Here is a 22322-nt window from a genome sequence, read left to right as displayed (position 1 = left end):
CCCCGACACTGGATCTTCAGATGTTACTGCATTACAACTATCAGCATTATTTGACTCTTGTATAAATGTTGGAGGATGCAGAGGGATGTGGTTTAACTTTGTTAAATGGATCCTCCACCCAAATCTTTTTTCCACAATGAAAGAAAATGTAATTGTAAGCAACTTATAATATCAAATAATTGAGTTATTTGCAAATGTAATTATGGTCCAAAGCATCTAATTTTAACAGCTGGCTTACAACATTGTTTTAGCAGTCCGAGAGTGTAAGGAACCAGGCAGCTCTGCTTTCAATAGTATACATAACTTATAACTTTAAAATCAATTAAAGGGGAGTATGCGTTCCCTTATTTGCACCCTTAAAAATGGTGACAAAGTAAGTCTATATTATATTTGTACCTATTATTTGTCTGCAGCACTTGTCCATGCAGTGTTGGTTTGTAATGCAAGCTCAGAACTGACATCTCTGAGAAATCTACAGGAGCACTTCAACCCATCCACACTGCCAATCATGCCAGATCTATTGAAAATGTAAGTTGTTATATGTCTTCGTGGTTCAAAGATAAAAAAAAGTTGTTATTGCTGGGTGTATAATTGTAAATAGAGTGGCCCTTACTGCCTCTACAGAGCTTTGCGACATGTTCATAACGTAATGAAAACCTTCCTGCTGCATTACTAACACACTTGGTGGGTTATTCATAAAAATTAGGTTGGCATTTTCACATTTCGCAATGAAAATACGCTGCAAAAAGAGTGAACCCAAAATATACAAGTATATTCTGAAACTATTCTTGAATCGTCTGGATTTATTAAAGGAAAAATGTGCAAAAAAGTTGCCAGAAAAAACCCTGCAAGTAGAAGCTGCCAAGTCAAAGGGAATTGTTCTAGCAACTTTATTGTCCCAGTTTATTAAACGTTAAATTTTTCATCATGAAACAATGTGGTTCTCCATTGTGAGGTTTTCTTCATAAATGTTTGAGGGGGAAAAACACAATTGAGGAAAATAAAGTCACGAGCATTTTGTCACCTTTTTTAAATCAAAAAATCACTTTGAAGCTATAAAATAAACGGTATAGCGGCCCTTGAGTTCCATCATTGTTAACATATTACCACTGGTGAAACAGAGTGTAAAGTCAGTTGCCAGAAATGAAAGAAAAGAAGAATATTCCCTGTTACAGAGGATATGGCTTAAAAGGGAAATTTGAGTTCTAAAATTACCACTGTATTTTTTAATGAATCTCTCTGCTGCTGTATATCTATCATATTGCTGAACAGTTCACTGTCCTCAACAGTTTACAGCAGGGTGGCTTGCAAAGCTAGCCCTAAAACCAAACCAAGAGTTTGTGAGATTTGAATATTCACACAAAATGACCATAGAATGAGTCAGTAATAGGAAGCTCAGCAAGAATTAAATATCTTTGGGAGGAAACTTCAGACGACTTCAGAAAGCCAGATTGGTGCTTATGTTTTCCCAACCAGTGATTTACATTATTGCCAATTCCCATTATTGTGGGAAATGCTTGCGGAAGAGATTTGTCGCTTGCAGAAGAGATTTATTGCAGGGGACTAACTTCTTATCTTCTAATCTGCCCTTAAATTAGAATATTCTTGGAAGAAAATACCCAGCTATATAAGTATACTGATCCTGTGTCAAGGAGCTGCAGCAGGATATTACTGGTTAAACTAATCCTCCTCCCTTACCATCCTTGCCAACAAGGGTTGAATATATAGAACTGGTTTTATTATTATCGTTTATGGCACCAATATGTTGTGCAGCATGTAATCTAGTTTAACCATTCACAACAGTCGCTGTCTGAGCCAGGCCTCATAGTAATGGTGCCTAAAGAAGTATTACCTGGCTTGGTTCCCCCACCAGTTACTTGCTTGGTTCTCGACCAGGTCCGCTCACCTCACTGTATGACCACCATCAGAATTACACCCCTCATCTGACTGTGTCCTATGCACATGCCTCTGCTGCCTACCCCTAGTTCCAGCCCTGATTGTTATTCCAGGGAAAGTCCTGCCATACATGTACTCCTGGGGGTATTTTATCCGATTTGACACAGAAGTCTATGCATGTAAGAAATAGTGTGGCTGATTTACTATCATGAGGGAACATTTGATGTACTGCAGTATCTCATGGCAAGTAGTACAAAATGACTTTGATCAGTCTTCTCTAAATTCAGTAAAGAAGGTTGATATGAGTTTCTACAATGGTCAGTAGCCAGTTTTGAATTTGGATTACCCACCAATATTCCAGATCATGTGTATTGTGGTTGTGAACTCTTAATGCTGTATTGTTTCATGAGATTTACAAACTGCCTGTATTAAGAAGTGCTTACATACACACAGGTGTTTGAGAGTATACTAAAGGTGCACAGAGTTTCATAGTTCAGTGGATATTACTGAAAACCAGAGCACACACGGGAACCATCTTATTAGGCAGAAACTTTATTTTTGTCTATTATTTACTTTTGATTGTTTCAGGCAATCTAAAGAGGAAGGAAAATCTATGATGAACACTGGGAAGTTCAAACCACCATCACGTATTGCAAAGGTCTTCAATAGATGTGAGCTCCCAAGCTCTAATTTTATATTGGCAAAAGCACAGGAGATGATCGAGCAGTTTTGCTTAAATGAAGATCAAGCCACAGCCTTGATGCAAATAGCACAGATGATGACTTCTGCTGAAGGATCTCATAATGCAGAGGCTCCACCAATAACAGTTATTCATGGTAACAGGATATCTTTTTTCCCTATGCTAGAATACACTAGTGATGCTACTCTAAAAGTAAGACATGATTTTTTTATGATGTTATTGTTATAAGCTGCTGTACACTACTCAGTGCAAATTGTGTTCCAGTCTGTTAGTCCTTCTCGCTTACCTACTTTGTGTTCTTCAAAATGTCCATCCCTCATCCTTTATGGACAGTCTTTCATAGAGCTACACCTGGAACTTTAGTTATGTAGAGCTGTTGTGCATAGAAATAATAACAATCATGTACTGACACAATCTGAAAAACAAAAGATTCTGAAGGGATCAAGTCTTCCTTAAAGCTTTCTCTATAAAACTCACTATAACAGTACAGGTATGGGATCCGTTAACTGGAAACCAGTTATCCAGCAAGCTCCGGAATTATAGAAAAGCCATCTTCCACATTCTATCCAAATAATCCACATTTTTCTAAAAAAAATTTTCTATCTAATTTTGAAAAATATCACTTTTCTCTTGATTCCCATAGATTAATTTTAGGTCACGCACTCAAACTTTTTTAAACTCTCAGTTACATGTTATAAAATCTGTGATAAAACAGTATTTTTTTGGTAATTATGCTTCTGCACATTCTCGATTATGTATGTGTATATTTGATTACATTTGACACAGGTTACTTTGTTGTAAACAATCCATAAATTAAATAATAACTATAAGCAACTTTCTATCTTAAAATGATTTCTTGTATGTGAATGTATTGACTTGCAGGTGTTTTTGGTGCTGGAAAAAGCTATCTGCTGTCTGTGGTTGTTCTGTTTCTAGTGCAGCTGTTTGAACAGGCAAACGCTGCTGAAGTTTATGAAGCAACTCCTTGGAAACTTCTCATATCTTCATCTACCAATGTGGCAGTTGACAGAGTCCTCCTAGGGTATGTAACTATGTGTTCCTTTATCAGGCAACGTAACACTTTAACACTAAACCTTGTTATCAAAAGAGCAGTGCCAACTGCAAAATCATGCACATGCCATATTGCCATATATTTTGAGGCATTTAAAGGCAAACTATGAGCAGAAACTTAATTTTGCAGTTTTAGCCCTTAGTATATTGCTTTGCAAAAATAATGATGAGACCTTTAGTCAAATACTGTACATAAGCATAGTAAACAACTTATTTCAAAAAAGGAAAAACTTGAAATATAATGAAAAAGGAGCATGTTTCAGGTATAATTAACCCTTTGGAGTACTGCACTTTCTTTCTAGCTGGTAATTTATAACACATTATTACCCCATATCACCTAAAGCACCTGAACATGGTGTCAGTCAACCTGGAATAATATTGTCCAGCTGTCCTGTATGATTTGGAAATACATTAACTGAAGGGAATAACGTATTATGCACACAGGTTAAAGAAGGATCTGCCAGCTTACCAGTAATGACTTGTCAGCTTATTGGAACATGTATGGTAAAAAAACAAAGACCATCCTGATGGATATCTGATTGGGGCCCTTTCAGATGTCAATCAGGATGGCTAGAAAATCCTATTACATAGTTACATAGTTATATCGGGTTGAAAAAAGACAAAGTACATCAAGTCCAACCCCTCCAAATGAAAACCCAGCATCCATACACACACTCCTCCCTACTTTCACACAAATTATATATACCCATATCTATACTAACTATAGAGTTTAGTATCACAATAGCCTTTGATATTATGTCTGTCCAAAAAATCATCCAAGCCATTCTTAAAGGCATTAACTGAATAAGCCATCACAACATCACCCGGCAGTGCATTCCACAACCTCAACTGTCCTGACTGTGAAGAACCCCCTATGTTGCTTCAAATGAAAGTTCTTTTCTAGTCTGAAGGGGTGGCCTCTGGTACGATGATCCTCTTTATGGGTAAAAAGGTCCCCTGCTATTTGTCTATAATGTCCTCTAATGTACTTGTAAAATGTAATCATGTCCGCTCGCAAGCGCTTTTTTTCCAGAGAAAACATTTATTAGTTGTTATTGGATGAGGACTGCATCAGGCCATAGATATGGGCGTATACTGACTTTTCTACACAGTGCCCACTCATGCCTTTACCATTTGGCTCCAGGGTGGACCTGCATTGTTAAATTAGCTACCTTCATATGGCCAGCATTAGATGATGTAAGTAGCAACACCAACATCAGACTGAAATGGATAGAAATGACAACTGGGTGACAAATTAATCAGGAATTGTGCAACTTTAGCCTGGAGAGGATAAGGGTATATTTTAGTAGTGGTTGGCAAAAGAAAACTTGTGTTTCTGTGATGCTTCTAAGAAAGAGATTTTGTGATCTTCATCTACAGCTTACACTATGTTAATACAAGTTATACAAGTTATGGTCAGTTTTAGGGTGGATCCTTTTTTGATGCCCTTTATGATCCTGCAACTTTGACAGTATGACGTTACAATGATGTATAGCATTTATAACCTTATTATCAGCTAATGGTTCCTGATTATTTGATAACAGTGGGTGTATAATCCAAAAAGACTAATTTTGCATTGAATCTATTTTTTCTCTGTGCTTCATTTATTAGTTGTTATCTTCATCATTTGGTTCAGTCACAAATTGACTTTTTGATATTTCCTTTACTGTGTTTCTCCGCAAACAACCCACCCAAGTGTTTTCCCCTCCATATGAATGTACAAGAAGGAAAGAAGCCCCAGGGCACTTAAAACATACACAATTTGTAAATGTAAAGCAGTACTATATCTGTAACCTTTTTACAGATCTGTCCATTTGTAGGGAAAACATATACACTGGTAAGAGAAATAGAAATGTTAATAGTAAAGTAAGGAATTTATCAAAATATTCTTTTCTTTTTCTATGCAAGGCCAGGCTATGCTTTCAAAGAAAGTGTCAATAATTATTTATTAAGTGGATTTACACATTCATATATTTGTAGATTAGATCAAATCCAATTACCTAAACAAGTCTTACGCCCATAAGGTGTGAAGTACTTAATGATTAATTAGGAGCGATTTTGAACCTGCAGCTACAGAAATTATTGCCATTCTTATCTAAGTGGACTGATCTTGTTTGTAAATCAGCAATTATAGCACCATTTAAGCCAGTAAGCTGATTCTGTTCTGCACTGGGATCTCACATCAAAAGTTTTACTATCCTCAACAATACATATACAATGGTGTGAAAAACTATTTGCCCCCTTCCTGATTTCTTATTCTTTTGCATGTTTGTCACACAAAATGTTTCTGATCATCAAACACATTTAACTATTAGTCAAAGATAACACAAGTAAACACAAAATGCAGTTTTTAAATGAGGGTTTTTATTATTTAGGGAGAAAAGAAATCCAAACCTGTGTGAAAAAGTAATTGCCCCCTGAACCTAATAACTGGTTGGGCCGCCCTTAGCAGCAATAACTGCAATCAAGCGTTTGCGATAACTTGCAACGAGTCTTTTACAGCGCTCTGGAGGAATTTTGGCCCACTCATCTTTGCAGAATTGTTGTAATTCAGCTTTATTTGAGGGTTTTCTAGCATGAACCGCCTTTTTAAGGTCATGCCACATCATCTCAATAGGATTCAGGTCAGGACTTTGACTAGGCCACTCCAAAGTCTTCATTTTGTTTTTCTTCAGCCATTCAGAGGTGGATTTGCTGGTGTGTTTTGGGTCATTGTCTTGCTGCAGCACCCAAGATCGCTTCAGCTTGAGTTGACGAACAGATGGCCGGACATTCTCCTTCAGGATTTTTTGGTAGACAGTAGAATTCATGGTTCCATCTATCACAGCAAGTCTTCCAGGTCCTGAAGCAGCAAAACAACCCCAGACCATCACACTACCACCACCATATTTTACTGTTGGTATGATGTTCTTTTTCTGAAATGCCGTGTTACTTTTACGCCAGATGTAACGGGACGCGCACCTTCCAAAAAGTTCAACTTTTGTCTCGTCGGTCCACAAGGTATTTTCCCAAAAGTCTTGGCAATCATTGAGATGTTTTTTTAGCAAAATTGAGACGAGCCTTAATGTTCTTTTTGCTTAAAAGTGGTTTGCGCCTTGGAAATCTGCCATGCAGGCCGTTTTTGCCCAGTCTCTTTCTTATGGTGGAGTCTTGAACACTGACCTTAATTGAGGCAAGTGAGGCCTGCAGTTCTTTAGATGTTGTCCTGGGGTCTTTTGTGGCCTCTCGGATGAGTTGTCTCTGCGCTTTTGGGGTAATTTTGGTCGGCTGGCCACTCCTGGGAAGGTTCACCACTGTTCCATGTTTTTGCCATTTGTGGATAATGGCTCTCACTGTAGTTCGCTGGAGTCCCAAAGCTTTAGAAATGGCTTTATAACCTTTGAAATTGAACTCAGGTGTGATAAACCACAGTTAAGTTATTTTTTAACAAGGGGGGCAATCACTTTTTCACACAGGCCCATGTAGATTTGGAGTTTTTTTTCTCCCTTAATAACGTAAACCTTCATTTAAAAACTGCATTTTGTGTTCAATTATGTTATCTTTGACTAATAGTTAACGGTTTTTGATGAGCAGAAACATTTAAGTGTGACAAACATGCAAAAGAATAAGAAATCAGGAAGGGGGGAAATAGTTTTTCACACCACTGTAAGCTTATAGAATGTTCTTTCATCCATTTTAAAAGCTACGTTGATTAATAGGCATTTGCTTGCTAACTATATGATGGTTACTTATTAAAGTGCCAAAAACTCGAGGTTATTTTTATAAAATCTGAATTTTTAGTGTGGAAAAAAAACGATTTTTTCAACATTTATTATACCCTATAGATGGAAAAAGTCTGAATCCAAAAATACAGCATCTCAGACCTACTGAGGTTGTATATAAGTGAATGGGAGAGGTCTCTATCCTATTTGGAAGTTTCTGTGAGCTGCGTTGGAATTAGCCCGACTATTCAGGACTTTACGGTCAAAAAAAAAAATTCAGGCTTTTCAGGAAAAAGCCGGAAAAAATCTAGCGCTTCAGGGAAAAAACTCGGAAAAAATCGTACTATACAGATTTTCCGTGCAGCCGAATGCAATTTTTATAAAAGTTGAACAGCACTGTTTTAAACTCAAGTGTTGAAGTGAGCTACTTACCTGCCACTTACCCTTTATCAACTTTATAGTACAGGGTGTGTATGAGAGTCTTGCCATTAATTATAAATACAATATAATATACTCTAAATAGTGCTTAAACCAGGAAAGAACTTGAAAATCAGAATATTTACATTATAAAATTATTTGGCAAAATCAGGTATAAGTATAGGTATAGGGGTGCTATGAGCAAAGTAAGCTGTAGCTGCTAAAAGCTCCCTCTTGAACACATTCATGACTCTTTATAAATAAGTTCTAGTGTTTAACTATACAAAGGGATTGTTTTGCTTTAATAACTGCAAAGGCAAATTTCTAATTTTGTTTGTTAGCACAGGACAGTTTAATAATACAAATTAATAATAAATAATATAATAAAAAATATAAAAATATAAAAAAATAGTCTCCTATTTAGTTCAGGCAAATGGGCAAGTGACCTCTTCATATTAATATAACTGGATTATTATGGATAAGCCCAGAGTCTGCTTGATGAATGCTAGGGGGGTTATATACTAAACTCCGAATGCAAAAAACAAAATAGGGATTTTTTTATAAAATCAGACTTTTAAAAAAATCGCGAATTTTTCGGAATTTATTAAACCCTTAGGATGGAAAGTCCGAATCTTAAAATCCGGCATCTCAGACCTGTTGAGGTTGCATATAAGTCAATGGGAGAAGTCCCAATGATGTTTTGATGTGCACTGAGTTTCGTGCAATACCCAAAGTTTTCGGAGATTTCATGAAAAGTCCGAAAAAAATCGTGAAAAATCAGATTTTTTCCACAAAGCAAATTTTCGGGAAAAAATTAATAATAAATAAGCGTTACAAACCCGAGAGGATTTGATCAGAGTTTGTAGCAGAAAATATTGAAATAAATTTGGACTTTGATAAATAACCCTCTAAGTTTAAAAAATGCTAAAAGGTTTCTGTGATTTATTCTTTTTTTTTTTTTTTTTGTTTAAACTTTTTATTGTATTTTCAAAGGTAAATAGCATAATTTAAAGTAGAGAAACTGTACATTGTATTGCATGCTCGTTATGACAAAATGGGTATACAAATATCATTATTCCATGAGTTTGTTAATCAACATCAATCACTTTTAACAAGGTTTCTTTATATCTGCATAACACAATAAAATTTGAAAATAGACAGTTGGGGTAGGAGACAGAATAGAAAGAAGCATGGGAAGGGGAAAGAGTAAGAAACATTGGAGAAGGGAATTTATTCTTAACATTGACTATGACTATGACTTGTGACCATATGTAAACATAAACATGTAAACAGGTGACATAAGAAGGGAGTCCGTGACTGACAGATAGAAGGCCACTTTTTATAGCAGAGCTTCCCAACTATGCATCTGAACCAAAGCAGTAGATTGGGGCCCATTCAGGATAGGGTTGAATATTTGATGATTTTCTGAAAGGCCAGTCTCATGGCTAGTTAGAGTAACATTTGAAATATACAGATGTGGGACCTGTTATCCAGAATGCTCGGGACCTGGGGTTTTCCAGATAATGGATCCTTCCATAATTAAATCAAACAAATATCTACTAGAAAATCATTTAAACATTAAACTCAATAGGCTGGTTTTGCTTCCAATGATGATTAATTATATTGTAGTTTTGCTCAAGTACAAGATACTGTTTTATTATTACAGAGAAAAAGGAATTCATTTTTAAAAATGTTAATTCTTTGGATAAAATGGAGTCTATGGGAGACAGCCTGGCTGTAATTCAGGAGCTTTCTGGATAATGGGTTTCCTGATAACAGATCACATACCTGTACAGCTTTTGGCTGCCTTTTAAATCTTGGGACTATAGCCAGATGGTAATAAATTTTTTTCAAGTATCTATAATTTTATGAGATACAGGTATATCTGACTGAATGTTGGACTACAATGAATCCAGAATCTGAAAATGGTAATTTTAGAGGAATTATAACACCTAAGAGGTTTCTTTTTTGTCACTTACCCTGCCACAAAAAAAATGCTGTATTCTTAATAAGTTACAAATTGGTCTATGGCACAAAATATGAATGGCCTATGCATTTTCCTGGTAATTGCAGAGGCTGCCTTTAGCTGATGTGTGCCAAACAAAAGCTTATTCATTTACATTAAAAAGTTAAGGCTGCATTTTGTAAACAGTGTAGCTAAGTGGGTCTGATGTTCTCAGATAAGATAATGAACTTTTTTTTTGTCCCTAAAGCCAGCATAAGAGAGTGTATTGAAGTAATGATACCAAAACAAACATTTACCCGAGTGCTGGAGGGTCTCATTTCTACTGGGCACTTCCGATGACATGGTTCATAATGTAACAAGATTAGACGCCGTGGCAATTTTTGCAGACCTATCTGACACAAATGAGTGAATTCCTAGAGGAGGAAACATATGTGCCATGTTTCTGAAATAAGTGTGATTTATAGGACTGCTGGGTAATTGCTTGTGTGCACTGTGTCACTGCTAATCCTTTGTCTGCACTTTATATGTGTACATTGCCTGCAGGCCTCAGTGTAGATGCTCCATGCATCTGTTCCCTCATTCCAAGCTTATGAGCCTTCCTAGCACTTGAGAGAAACCATAAATACTGGCTAATTTTGGTATATTACAGCAATAACAATGTCACCCCCCCCCCACATAATAAGCAACTTTGTTTTTAAATGTGGCTTGAGGCAGAAGTGTGCCAGAAAGAACACCCGACTGAGTTGTAACCATCAAAATGAATTATCTACTGCAGAACCATTTTGTTATCATGTAAAAATATATTGACTAGAAGGATTTTATCAAATGCTTTGTGAGACATAAGAATCTCATGATTTGTGTTTAATTTCCATCTGGTAGTTTACTCCAGGCAAAAAAAATCTAGGCTTTACAAAGAAATAGGAAAAAAAAACCATGATATTTGAGTAATCGTCACCCTAAATCAGGGGTCCCCAACCTTTTTAACCTGCGAGCCACATTCAAATGTAAACAGAGTTGGGGAGCAACACAAACATTTAAAAGTCCCTTGGGGTGCCAAATAAGGGTTATGATTGGCTTTTTGGTAGCCCCTATGTGGACTGGCAGCCTACAAGAGTCTCTACTTGGCACTATACTTACTTTTTATGCAATTAAAACTTGCTTTCAAGCTTGGAATAAAAAAATAAGCACCTGCCTTGAAGACCCCGGGAGCAACATGTTGCTCAGGAGCTACCGAATACTCAATGAAAGATACATGAATGCTGAAACCAATCCAAAACCTATTTTTTTTTTAAGATGTTTTTTTTTTGTTATAAAGATTGCATGATCTGTGAACAAGAAATTGTTGCATCTTGTTTGCCAGAGCTTTTATGTCACTTGTCATGAATGATGAAAACAAAGTATTCAGTTGAAGCCAAACCCTTTAAAAGGTGCAACCTTCAGATTCAGTACATCCCTATTATTTTTTTTTAATTCCCATGGACCCTGAGAAGGTAAAACCAGTTTTCATAACAATATTATGATATATTGGTACATTAACCTTAAAATGTTCTTAACGTTGAATCCTGTGCAGAAGCTATAACAAAAAAAAAAAAAAACAAGTGCAGTGGATGCAGTTATGGAATCTATAAACTGAACTATTTACGACCTTGGGTTTTGTCTGAAAAGGCATCTTTTCATAATTTGGAGTGTTGGCCCTTAGTGATACTGACACTAGAAACTACTCTTCAAAATGTTAATGTTCATTTAGAGGGTTATTTATTAAAGGTCAAGTTTTAGAGGTTTGTGAGGTTTTTTTATACCTCGAATGTACTCACAACTCAATATTTTCTAATCAGTGAATTCGGGGTGAGAAATCTGAAAACTTGAATTTATGGAGTTTTCGGTGAAAAAAAAAATCAAATCGCTCAAATGAATCGAGTTTTCAAGCGAAACCCAATGAAAAATCTTGAACATCATGAAGGCTACAAACATCTTCAAATGGTTCAAGGGACCTCTGCCATTGACTTCTACATGACCTCATCAGGTTTTAGCTTCAGTATTTTAGGAGTTGAGCTATTTTCAGCGTATAATAAATCTCGAAAAATTTGAGTTAAAATGTTTTAATTTTTTAACCTGAAAATTCAAGTTTTGACTGAAAAATACCCTTGAAACCTTGAATTTTTCAGGTAAAAAAACAACTTGATTGTTGATAAATAACCCCCTAAAAGTTACCTATATGTCATGTTGGTGTTTTTCGCTGATAGTAATTGTTACATGAAGTTTCTAAACCTGTTCCTGTTCCTAAAGACTGTTTGGCCAACCTGATTGTCCCTTACCAACATGTCAGTTAGACTCGAGAGCTAAATATGTTCTAGGGAATGTTTTGATGAATCCAAACAAAAGATTAAAATTTATACTCAATCATTCAAAAATGTGCCCCAGTCATTTGTTAAATAGGGTTCTACAGTTAAAGGCATTTCCATGTTTCAGTTTCTGGATATCTGGTTTCCAAACAATAGATCTGTGCTTGTATTATTTAGTAAATAGCGATTATTTATATTTTTCTTAAAGGTGGAGAAAAACAGTTATATAGCAACTTAGTAGTCAGTGTTTATAAAAAGACATGAAGTCCATCAAATTCAGTCTCATAAGGACTGATTTATAATGATACAGAATGTAGAAAAAAGAGAGAAAAATTAACCAGTTGACCCACAAAGTAGGAAAATAAATTAATCTAAGTAATTCTTACAGATCAACCATTTCCTGATAATTTCTGGAATGCTCCTGAGTAATATTTGTGATTTAACAAACTATAAGGTTAAAAGGTTCTGTTACATGAATAAGTGTTGGCTTGACGCTATTCCCTTTGTTTCTGTAAACAGATTGCTGGATCTTGGATTTAACCAGTTTATAAGAGTGGGAAGCATTAGAAAAATTGCAAAGCCCATCCTTCCTTACAGGTAAGCGGTATCTGAAATTTCCATATTAAGAAAGTGCAAAATAGTGATAGTAGAGCCAGCACCTCTTATAAATTTAGTATATAACCTCTTTGAATCAGACTAATTCCTGGCAGAATATGTACAGTTATGGGACCTCTTATCTAGAATGTTCAGGACTTGGGCTTTTCCAGATAACAGATCTTTAGTTTACTAATTTAATCATTAAATAAACCAAATATGCATATTTTGCCTCCATTCTATACCAGTTTTTAACAAGTACAAGCTACTGTTTTATTATTACAGAAACAAGAAAATCATTTTTAAAATTTTAAATTATTAGGATAAAATTCTATGGGTGACGGCCTTCCTGTAATTCTGAGCTTTCTGGATAACGGGTTTCCGGATAACGAATCCCATACCTGTAATACGCTTGGCCTTTTAGCTAAAATGGGAAGAACATTGATAAACCAGTATGTCCATTTTTACACTATTGAACCATTGTTCTGATCACTCTTGAATCCACTATATGAGACCTGATCAAGCTGAGAAACTGTATATCAAAAGACGTCAACCCTGTGTTGCCACTACATATTTATATGACCTATGTATTCTGCTCTTGCAAATGCTGTTTGATTTAACAGTCTGCATGCTGGGTCTGAAAATGAAAGCGAGCAACTGAAAGAGCTTCTTGCACTTCTCAAAGACAACTTAACCCCAGTGGAGAAAGCATATGTGAGAAAAAGTATTGAACAACATAAGTTAGGCACCAACAAAATACTACTTGGACAGGTATGTAGGAAAGCCTGACAATTTTGTATACTGTTCTGCATGGCTTAACCACATATACATACTATTAAATATTTCAAAAAACTATTTAATCAACTGATACTGCAAGATCTTGTGGCAGCGCTGACCAGTTATATACGTGCTCCCTTCTGGGCCTTTCTGATAATGTACCAATGATTTGCAAAGTATTTAGGCGTTTCTGTGTAATCTTAGCCCTATAGATCATTTTTGATATACCGTTGTATTTGTAACTAGTTTTTGTATATCACTTTAAAAGGAATCAGCAAGGAAACAGCAACTGTTCCTTTTACTATATAGTAATTAATATAATTTTATACTCTTACATTCCTGCACTGACTGTTGTGCACTAGCAATGATAATATTTGAATCAGTGCTTTGACTACAGTGCATTCTGCCCGGCCGAACCAAATCCAAATCCTAATTTGCAGATGCAAATTAGAGACGGGGAGGGAAATCACGTGGCTTTTTGTCATAAAACAAGGAAGTAAACAATATTTCCCCTTCCCATCCCCATTGCAATGCAAATTAGGATTCAGATTTGGTTCGGTTTCGCAAAGACTTCAGGGGTTCAGCTGAATTCAAAATAGTGGATTCAGTGCATCCCTAGTCTTGAGTTCGCTGTTATAAATCATTGTACCCAACACCATTCATTTGCAATAGTCATGCTGATGTTTAATCATCTTTAATGTGTACATGATCTCTCCTGTCTTATTTATTTATTTTTTATAAAACAGGTCCGTGTAGTAGGTGCAACCTGTGCCTCCTGCCCTTTTGCCTGCTTAAGCAATCTAAAATTTCCTGTTGTAGTACTAGATGAGTGTAGCCAGATGACAGAGCCAACATCTATGCTTCCAGTTGCAAGGTAATAAACAGCGGCCTCTTATGGTAACTAATCATTAACAACTACAGGTATAGGACCTGTTATCCAGAATGCTCGGGACCTGGATAACGGTTCTTTTTGGAATTAGGATCTTTAGTCTACTAGAAAATCATGTAAACATTAAATAAACCCAATAGGCTGGTTTTGCTTCATTATCTCTTAGTTTGGATCAAGTGCAAGGTACTGTTTTATTATTACAGAGGAAAAGGAAATCATTCTTAAAGGGGAACTATCGAGAAAATGAAAATTGAATATTAGCTTCATCATACTGAAATAAGAAACTTTCTAAATACAATCAATAAAAAATTCTGTACCGTTTCTGAAATAATCAAGTTATGTTCACTATCCCTCTCTCAGCATCTGTTTCTCCTCATTCTGTCTTTATTCAGGAGTTGAGAGTCAGATGAATGATCCAATATATCTTATAGGGGTGCTTATTTTGCCTAGAAGATGTATTAGAGCTCACTCTATTAAAATCGCCAGAAATCCTTTCTCTCTACATGCAGAATTTGTGCAAAAGGCATTTATTTTATTTGTACTGGAATCAGTTATTTGAGTGAGCACTAATACATTTGCTAGGAAAGGAAGCCCCCCATAAGATATATTGGATCATCCATCTGACACCCAACTGCTGCATGAAGACAGAATGAAGAGAAACAGATGTTGAGAGAGGAATAGTGAATATAAACTTGATTATTTCTGAAACAATGCAGAATTTTTCATTGATTATAGTTAAAAAGTTTCTTAATTCAGTATGAGGACGCTTACAGGGCCGTATTTTTTATTAAGTCACCCGAGGGCTTGTTCCTAGGGTGGCAGGTTTTGGAGGGCGGCCCTCAGGTGCTATAAATTATTTTTTTGGAATTAAAAAAAAATAAATCGCCCAGCCTCTTCCACAGATTTCCATTGGAAATCCGGTGAAAGAGCTGGAGGGGTAGGGGGCCGGACTGGTTTGCAGAAGTGCGTGCCCGACGTCACTTCCACGACATCCATGCGTGTAACGTCACACGCACAACGTAGGGGCCGTATTTAGCTCCGATGCCTAGGGCAGCTTCGGACCTAAATACAGTCCTGGAAGCTTATATTAAATTTTCATCTTCGTGATAGTTCCCCTTAAAAAATTTTAATTATTTGGATAAATGAAGTCTATAGGAGACAACCTTTCTGTAATTTGGAGATTTTTGGATAACGGGTTTCCAGATAATGGATCCCATATCTGTACTAGTGGAGTAGATTTCAAATTAAAAAAATCTCTCATTTTTGAGTTTCTCTTGAGATCATTGACTCTCGATGTGTCAGACTTGTACATAGCAACCAAAACTATATTTCACTTAAAAAATAAAATTACCATTTGTTCACTTAATTGAATTGTTTCAGATTTCAGTGTGAAAAGCTCATTCTTGTTGGGGATCCAAAGCAGCTGTCTCCAACCATACAGGGCTCGGAGCCGGCCCACAAAAAAGGTCTAGAACAAACTCTACACAGCCGGCTTTGTCTGATGGTATGTTCTACTGTTATATTTTAGTGAGGCTATGTTGTATTGATGGTATCCACTGTAACGCTGTGTTCTAATGATGGAAGTTTTGTCAAAAACATAAGGCTAATTCAAATTGTTCATATTACAATTTCCCTTATTCTAAACAATCCCTTTTCAATTGGATATTATAATAAATTCATGTAGTTTTTGCATTTAATAACTGACTGAATACTTTAAAATCTCCTCGCTTTCAGGGTCATAAAGCTATAATGTTAAGAACCCAATATCGATGCCACCCTGCTATTTGCTCCATAGCTAATGAACTATTCTATGACAGCCATCTCATAAATGGTGTATCGGAAGAAGACAGAAAACCTCTTTTGGACTGGCTACCAACATTATGCTTTTATAATGTGAATGGCACAGAACAGGTACAACAACAATTGAATGAAACTCAAAAACAAAGTTTCAGTGGATTTCAGTGGTTTTGCCAGTTAAAAAGCAGCAGGCCAAATTGACAAAATTCATAAAGCATAGCATAAATAGAATGAAGACGAATGAAAAATGGCCTTGAAAATGGCTTTTTATGCTCTTGCTAAACAGCACTGACATAATCTGGTCTCTGACAGACGTACTGAATGTTTCGTTATTATTTTCATAACATGGTTCTTGTTTAGGTGGAGGGAAACAACAGCTTTTATAATATGGAAGAAGCCAACTTTACAGTAAAACTTATCCAGTCTCTTATTGCAAGCGGAATTGAGGGATCTATGATTGGTGTGATCACTCTGTACAAGTCACAGATGTACAAGGTTGGTCTATAAAAACAGCTGCTTTGTATTGAGCTATTGCTAGTCTTTTCATATACACCGTAAGGTAGCTTTTACTGCACCACAGCAGTTCACGAAGACAACTTCAGATGGAATCGATATTTTGGATGCTAGTTTCACACAGAAAGGTCAGGAATGAGATATGTAAATCACTAATTTTATGACTCTTCCTTCGGCTTTACATCCAGTGTTATGGGTAGTAATACAGCTGTAAATGCAGAGCCGTGCATCCAGCTTGTCAAAAGGCTTTTAGGGCCATGGCAGACAAGGAGATTTGTCACCTGCTGAAAATCTGCTCTGTCGCAGGTAACCGATTTAGCTTAATTGTGAGAACATGTGGAACAAGGCATTTTCCCTCTATTAAAGGAGAAGGAAACATATAAAACACAAATTAGCTGAAACTCTTTACCTTTACCCCCCTCCTGAAATGCTGTATTTAAAAGTACACAAAAGCCTAATGTTTTTGCAAAAGGAGCTGAAAGAAATGTCTCTGTTTCTTGTGCTTTGCCGCCACCATTTTAAAATCGTTGTGCAATACATCGCTAGTGCGCATGTGCATCCTCCTGACCCTGTGACATAATGAAAAAAGCTCATGGACATCTCTTTAAGGGAAATATAAACACAGAAGTATTTATGCTTCTAACACAGAAGCAGCTTTTCTGAAAAGAATGTTTTTGTCCCATGTCCCCAACGCTGCAAATATGTCTGTGTTCTCCTCTGCTCCTACGCTCGCTGATATTCTTAAAAAAACGGAGCGCAGTAGCTTGAAAGCTTGCCTTCTTATCTAGGCAACGAAAGGCATACATCTTGAGCGCGTAAAGCAGACGGGGGCAGAAGCCAGGGATAGTGTTCAGCTTTATCACGTGACCCGAACGTCTCTTCACTGTGAAGCTAAAAGAACATTGTGAGCCTGTGCAGGGCATGGGAGAGCTGAAAGCATGTGTGTGTCCTGAATTGAATGATTTCTGTAATCCAGCAGGGATACACTTATCATTACAGCTTTTAAACTATTTATTTAAGCTCAAGAGTTAGTGAAAAGGTGAATGAAGAAAAGACTGCTGAATATATTTATTTAATTCCCAATAATTACAGCTTTATTTTATTTTAGGCTTTCCTCAAACCCCCACATAAAGTGCTTTACATGAGCTGTAGATTTTCTGCTGGTGACAAATCTCCTTGTGTGTCATTCCCCTTCAGTCATCATATATCATCAGTGCAAAACATAGTATAATTGCCTCTAAAGCTCATGGCACAAGGGTATAACTGATTACTGAGGGCCTTTAAGAGTGTCGAAATACCCTCTGACAGCTGACATTTTTTTTTTCAAGGGGGAACGTGCGGTCTGTCAGTCATTTCTGCTTGTAGGCCTGTATTACTCAGGAATCCCTACGTATCTGTTCCTGAACAATGCCCTCCTACTGGCAGAAGCATTTGCAATAGACAGAAAGTTTCCCATTCAAGAAAATAGAAGCAGCTGTTAGCAGGGACAAGTGATTTAATCTCCCTCAAAGGAATACAGGGGTCATAGATGCATGTGCTGCTGGTCTTAAAGGGGCAGTAAAGCCTCCCCAGTGAGTTTTTATTTTAGCACCAAGACTCTCTGGCCTGTTTCCCAGCCATCAGTGGGAATTGCCACAACTTAACTGTGCACCTGTAGTTCATGCAGAACTGCAATGATGTTAGTAGCTGCCACCCTTGGCCGTACCATTTACACCCTCTGCTTGGTTCTCTGTTTTTGAAGAGCAGTACATATGTACTTGCCCAGGACAAGTCAGCTCCCAGTGTGCATGGGACTGCAGTCTGTGAATTGGTGTTTAGTGGTTTTACTTCTCCTTTGCAGGTTTTACAAAGTAATCAAACAGAACCATTCTTAATGAGAGAGTGCTGTGGGCTGAAAGCAGTATAAACAGGGGAAAAGCAGGATAGTAGGCAGTGAAGCTTATTTTGCTACCCGCATCCACATTTACCTGCCCACAACATTACCCCCACCCCCATAGTCACAAGTTTTGTAGGCACTTGACCTGCTACAACTTGCAACTCTTGAGTGTTTTGAATAATACCTTTACAATATTTATATATTAGTATTTACTGGCTTATTGTTGTTTTTGTTTTACACAGTCAGTCAGTGTATTTGGCTAAAGCAAGAGGCTTCCCAGAAGTCCCCAATATGGTTAACTTGGTTTGGAGGCTACATGCTTCTGTATGTGTAGTGCTGCCCATAGCTGGTAGCATTATAAGGTGCTCTTGCAGACTAGGCCAAGGCTTTGTTCCTAGTTTCCTTTGTTTCTCTTGAAATCCTGGGAATAACTAATGCTGGCCACCTGTAGCATTATTTCATAACTAGGATTTCTAACTAGGATTTTGGTGCATGTGCAGATCCTCAGCAGAGCATCCATAATTAGAAATCTGGGGTGACCAATGCTTAATTCTGTATCTTTATTGGGAAAGGGCCAACGTTTAAATGCATCAATTCAACTTCCAGATTGACAACCAGATTGTGTGGCAGCTTAAATGCTGCTTTTGAAATAATGCTCGTCATACTTTCTCTCATTTAAGAAATGTACTGTTTGTGACCCATTGCAAGCTTGCTTACTGGAGATATCTCTGAAGATTTCGTTCTGCCTACTGCTGCACCATTCGAATCAAGGCTGTTTTTATCTATTGAGCAGCAAATACTGGTTCTAACAACTATTGTGCCCATTCAAAGACTGATATAAGCAGTAGGCAAGGTATTAAAACAGTGATATATGTCAAAACATTATGCTATTTCTGTTTCAGATTTTTAATTCACTTGCCAGCAATACACACTATGATTCCACAGATATAAAAGCAGTTCAAGTTTCAACAGTCGATGCATTTCAAGGAGCCGAGAAGGAAATAATTATCTTATCCTGTGTTCGGACAAGGCAAGTTGGATTCATAGATTCAGAAAAGAGAATGAATGTTGCGCTGACCAGGGGGAAGAGACATTTATTAATCATTGCTAATCTTGCCTGCTTGAGGAAGAACAAACTTTGGGAACATGTGATCCATCACTGTGAAAGTAAGTTGGGAAACAGCACTTGCTGCTATGCCTTATAGTCTTTTGCATGCTGGATATATTTTGTGAATTTAAATCACTGCAATTAACGTTATCGTCTCAGTAAAAGCCAAAAGACAGCACAAAATAATGTACATTAATGCAATTAAAATTTATCAAAGATGAAGGGATTTGCAGAAAGTCTGCATGCAGCACTTGGTTCCTATTAACAAAGAATAACCACTCCATCATCATCTCATCATCTGATATATGAAGCTATATGAGATCATCGTGCAAATCATTTTTTTTTCAACCAAATTGTACTTTTAAAAATTGTGTTTGCCTTTAAAAATTGGATCTCACTGCAATCCCATGCAACTGCAGTATGCAAAAACAATTATATCACATGATAGTTTTGTACACATTATAGAATTATTTGTAGGTAGAATAAGGGTAAATAAGAAATTAAAACTATTGTGCTTTGCAGCTAAAGCATTTTAATGTATGCTATAGCATCCCCAATAACGCCTTCAAAATAAAATATGCTTCTTAAACCACCTTGTAATGTTTGCTTTGAGCCATTCTCTCTTATGTTTTCCTCTGCAGGGCAGCAAAATGGTTTAAAGCATGTAAGTCAGTGGGAAGAAACACTTAATGCAATCCTTATGCGCTACCAAGAGAAGAAACTAGAAGAGGATATAAACATGAAAAAGAAAAAATCCAAAACAATGGAAGGGAATGTAAGCTGATGTGAAATATGAATATATTAAGTACTATAGACCTTGACAAACAATTAATGTTGGTTACAAGAGTACAGGTAGGAGACCTGTTATCTAGAATTCTTGGGACCTGAGGTTTTCCAGATAATGGATATTTCCTTAATTTGGATCTTCACACCTCAAGTCTACTAAAACATAATTTAAAGATTAAATAAACCCAATAGGATTGTTTTGCCTCCAATAAGGATTAATTGTATCTTTGGTTCAAGTACAAGGTAATGTTTTATTATGATAGAGAAAAAAGTTAATACAGAATTATTAAGATAAAATTGAGTCTATGGGAGATGGCCTTCCCATAATTCTCTGTTTTCTGGATAACGGGTTTCCATACCTGTACAACTGCCTATTTAATTCTTATTAATTATATAATTGCTTTTCTGTATACAGAATCACATAGGCATACATGCACATTGGTTATATTGTATTCATTAACAACAAAGACCCAGCAAATGCACTTTGTAGTAAAAAGGCAGTAAGTATACTGTGCCCCTGAAGAGAGCGTGGCTAGCTAGAGCAAGAGGCAGCCTGAAATTGGTGGTAGAACCTGTGCCTCTCTCTGAACTGTATGAAATCCATGTTGCATAACATTTAGAAATGTGTTTTATCCTTTATACCTAACTGTACCAGAGCCCCACCTCCTGTAGCACTTAGTGTGCCCAGATTGCTTCTGTCTGCCCCCCCTGTAGAGAGGAGCTAAACACGCTAAATAATAAAGCACTAGAGGTGTGGACAAGGCTAGTAAGGCGTTTTATTCCTCTATCCTGCCTACACCCAGCAGGCAAAAACTGTCATTTAACAGTATAACACAGCAGGGAGCATCTGCAAATGTCTGTAGAGGTGAGACTACATGTCTGTGGAAAATAATCCCCTCCAGCCACGGCAGTGTACCTGGTAGAACCTTCAACTTCTAAGCTACTACTTTTATCTCAGTTCATAACTGTAATGTCTAATTATATGAGGGAAAAGCAATACAGATGTACAGAGCTTTAAGAAGCAGGAAGAACCTTTAGTCCATCAGAGTGCAGTTTTTAGCTTTTATTTCTCTTACTGTATTTCACTTTTGGGTTTCAGAATGGTACAGTCAAGCTGTATTTACTGATCACTCGCACTCGCACATGCTGGCTCCAATGGGCCTATAGAAAGATTATTGCCCTAATGAGTAATAGTCTTGGGGACGTACCATAGAATAGATTGCTTTAGTAAAATCTTTGACTCACTTTTGACAGGCTTTCTCCTCTGTAGGTGCTTGAAAAACTGAAACCCTGAAAGTGAACAGTAAGCTGGGGTCTCCCAGCAGTTGCATCTGTGTGCCGCTGCCAACTGGCAGGACCACTCATTATGTTTCCAGACCTAACCTTACCTATTAATTGGCAGCTGTATGTGTAATTTACTAGAAACTGATCTGTACTAGGGACCCCGTGTGCAAAATTAGTGACCAGCTAACTGAAATAGATAGATAGATAGATAGATAGATAGATAGATAGATAGATAGATAGATAGATAGATAGATAGATAGATAGATAGATGATAACCGGTAGATAGCTGGATGACAGTTAGATAATTTAATGACAGGTTGATAGATGGGTGACAGGTAGATAGACAGATGACAGGTAGATTAAAGGTAGATAGATGACAGATAGATTACAGGTAGATGATGGCAGGCAGATAGATGGTAGGTAGATAGATGACAGACAGATGGATAGATAGATAGATAGATAGATAGATAGATAGATAGATAGATAGATAGATAGATAACCGGTAGATAGCTGGATGACAGGTAGATAATTTAATGACAGGTTGATAGATGAATGACAGGTAGATAATTGAATGACAGGTCGATAGATAGATGATAGACAGATAG

The 22322-nt window shown here is 36.8% G+C and overlaps 1 protein-coding gene across 4 annotated transcripts in view; it reads left to right on the top strand.

Moving 5' to 3' along the window:
* Window positions 1–22322, top strand: part of LOC108710251 (protein ZGRF1) — a 50498-nt gene that overhangs the window by 26099 nt on the left and 2077 nt on the right. For 3 of the 4 annotated variants that reach the window (XM_018251405.2, XM_018251409.2, XM_018251398.2), the window contains exons 17-27: window positions 414–528; window positions 2485–2732; window positions 3479–3638; window positions 12613–12690; window positions 13311–13458; window positions 14211–14338; window positions 15734–15857; window positions 16088–16264; window positions 16511–16645; window positions 19442–19706; window positions 20289–20422. In XM_018251405.2, coding sequence (XP_018106894.1) covers window positions 414–528; window positions 2485–2732; window positions 3479–3638; window positions 12613–12690; window positions 13311–13458; window positions 14211–14338; window positions 15734–15857; window positions 16088–16264; window positions 16511–16645; window positions 19442–19706; window positions 20289–20422 — 1712 coding nt within the window. The remainder of the gene's footprint in view (window positions 1–413; window positions 529–2484; window positions 2733–3478; window positions 3639–12612; window positions 12691–13310; window positions 13459–14210; window positions 14339–15733; window positions 15858–16087; window positions 16265–16510; window positions 16646–19441; window positions 19707–20288; window positions 20423–22322) is intronic. The other variant, XM_018251412.2, reaches the window with a different exon arrangement.

The sequence above is a fragment of the Xenopus laevis genome, chromosome 1L, assembly GCF_017654675.1.
Source record: "Xenopus laevis strain J_2021 chromosome 1L, Xenopus_laevis_v10.1, whole genome shotgun sequence".
NCBI classification, from domain to species: Eukaryota; Metazoa; Chordata; class Amphibia; order Anura; family Pipidae; genus Xenopus; species Xenopus laevis.
Note: the sequence above shows the minus strand (reverse complement) of the source record. Positions and strands in the feature narration are given on the sequence as shown.